The sequence below is a fragment of the Clupea harengus genome, chromosome 9 (assembly GCF_900700415.2).
Source record: "Clupea harengus chromosome 9, Ch_v2.0.2, whole genome shotgun sequence".
Lineage (NCBI taxonomy): Eukaryota > Metazoa > Chordata > Actinopteri > Clupeiformes > Clupeidae > Clupea > Clupea harengus.
This window is the reverse complement of record NC_045160.1, coordinates 6,148,264-6,150,763: the sequence shown is the minus strand read 5'-3', so window position 1 is coordinate 6,150,763 and position 2,500 is coordinate 6,148,264. Positions and strand designations below refer to the sequence as shown.

General features: G+C 48.7%; 1 protein-coding gene across 1 annotated transcript in view; it reads left to right on the top strand.

Moving 5' to 3' along the window:
• LOC122133159 (multiple epidermal growth factor-like domains protein 6) overlaps positions 1-304 on the top strand; it is a 25,524-nt gene extending 25,220 nt beyond the window's left edge. Inside the window, exon 10 of the mRNA XM_042708675.1 lies at positions 51-304. Coding sequence (XP_042564609.1) covers positions 51-154 — 104 coding nt within the window. The 3' untranslated portion in view covers positions 155-304. The remainder of the gene's footprint in view (positions 1-50) is intronic.
• Positions 305-2,500: the final 2,196 nt, after the last annotated feature.

Here is a 2,500-nt window from a genome sequence, read left to right as displayed (position 1 = left end):
TGTGTGTGTGTGTGTGTGTGTGTGTGTGTGTGTGTGTGTGTGTGTTTCAGATGGACACACTCTTCCTGTTCCAGTTCTGGTGCGTCGGTCAGTGAAGCGGCGCTCTGGCAGGGCTCATGCTCGTCCTTCTGCTAAACACACACGCCCCTCATGATGTGCGTGACTCCAGTGTGTGTGTGTGTGTGTGTGTGTGTGTGTGTGTGTGTCTGAGGAGTGCAGACCGGTCCATTTTTTTTGTTGAGGACAATTTTCCTACCCATGTAACACAGACATGAACAGAAACTCTCTCTCTCACACACACACACACACACACACACACACACACACACACATACATATGCATACACTCCACCAACTGCTGTGCCTTTTGGTGGTGTGAAATGGCCAGTAAACAGTTGCAGCAAGAGATTTGGCTCCTCACTGACTTGATGAGTTCTTTAAGGATGTGTGTGTGTGTTCCTTATTGCCCGTTTTGAGTGGTGTGTTGTTTGTGAATGTGTATAATTTATACATGTTACGCTGCCAAAGGAGCTGAATGCATAAAGTGGTGTCCCACCCTGTCAGTGTTCTCAAATAATGTTGAATATATGATGTTATGCTGATCTAACATTTACTGTATACATTTACATTGCATTTCAAGTATACACCAATTTGTCTGTCTCAGGCTTTTCTATGTGGAAGTATGTATTGCGTTTTCACTGTTTCAGGAAATGCTCGAACTCCTAAATAATGCAACGGACCACCTTAAAGATGCACAGACTGTCCTGGACATGTGTAAAGCTGTGGACTATCAGTCAGACAGCACTGAAATGTACACGGCTCTATTTAAGGAGGCACTCTTGACATATCAGCAGGGTCTGGTGTTTTTCTGCAACTGTCATGATCACATTACTACCTGTGACCAGAGGAGAGAGTGGGAGAGAGACTGGTCTGGTGTTCAACTGTACCGCAGTCTGGCCTGGACGTCCTGATTCCTATCCAACAGTGGATGCCTGGCAGTAGAAATGGTGCTATTTGATAATAAACAACCCTTGGAAAGGAAAATGGGGATGTGTGTCTTGTTGTCTCACTGTCTTTTGTGTGAGTGTCACTGTTTAACTGGCTGTCTGAAAGAGGCCGGAACTACCTGAACTACTGCTTGCCATTCACTTTCAGTTTTCACCATGAGGCCAGAGGACACTCTTACCCATCTCTGGTGCAGGTCAGGATAATACAGCAAAGAAAAAAATACAAACAGAAATGAAAGTGAATGAAAGAGAAAGAGGCAAAGGAGAGTGAGTGGAGTGGCTTGGTAAGGTTGCCATAGTGTTGCCATAGTGTCTCTAGGGGAGATGGAACAACAGAAAGTGTGTGTAGAAGAGGGGCTGGTTGGGTGGGTGCATCTCTTATGTGTTACCTTCTCTGCTAGCTTTCATCCTTCAAGGGGGAAATGTTGCATTTTTATTTAGGCCAGCTAGGACAGAAGGCCAAGGTGGGATGGGGCGTGTGTGTGTGTCTCTGATGACTGTGTCACGAGAGAAGGAGTGTGTCTATGTGTGTGTGTGTGGGTCTGTGCATTTGTGCCTGGGGGTCAGTGGGGTTCTGAATGGTCCATCAGGCAGTAGTGATGGAGGAGCTAAGGGTGACACACACACACACACACACACACACATATACATATACACACAAACAGAGAGAGGGGTCAAGCAGAAAATGTCACCTGCCCCATCATCAAGCAGACAGCTCACCTGAGCGTGAAACTGCCACAGATCCGCTGTGTGTGTGTGTGTATATATCAGAGTTTGTGTGTGTGTGTGTGTGTGTGTGTATCTGGCTGTTTGTGTGTGACCCCCTCCCCTCATCCTCTCTAAAGCATTTCTCAGGTGCAGCGGAGCGTCTCTGTGGCTGAGGTACGGCAGCACAGGTGGAAGGCCCAGGCGGGACCCCCCTCGCCCCGACCCGCCAGCCCAGCGTGAGTGATGGCGGAGTGGGGCGTGCGCAGAGCGGCCGGCCCCTGGTCTGATGGATGAGGGCCGTGGAGGGCCGGCGCGTGTTGTGACAGCCTACAGATGTTCCCCAATAATGTTTATCAGCCGCCTGGATGACGGGGGGACGACACACACCTGTTTCCAGTCAAACCGCGGCAACCAAAACCATCCATCCATACACACACACACACACACACACACACGTAGTGTGTGTCTCATACACACTCTCTGTCCTATCTTTCACACCCACTAATGCACAAACACAGTTTCTCTCTTACACACTCTCTGTCACACTTGAGACAAGAGCTAATACACACACACACACACACACACACACACACACACACACAGATACATCAACTCAAGGTGGGAACATGTACACACACACGCACACAAATGTCCCATGAATCACCACACACCCACAGCTCCAGAAACGCACAGAAAACGTTCACACTTGTCAGACACAGGACACCAGTCCTCTTGGTGTGCTCTGTAGTTGGCATACAAGCCCAGATCCTCATACTGCCCCTACT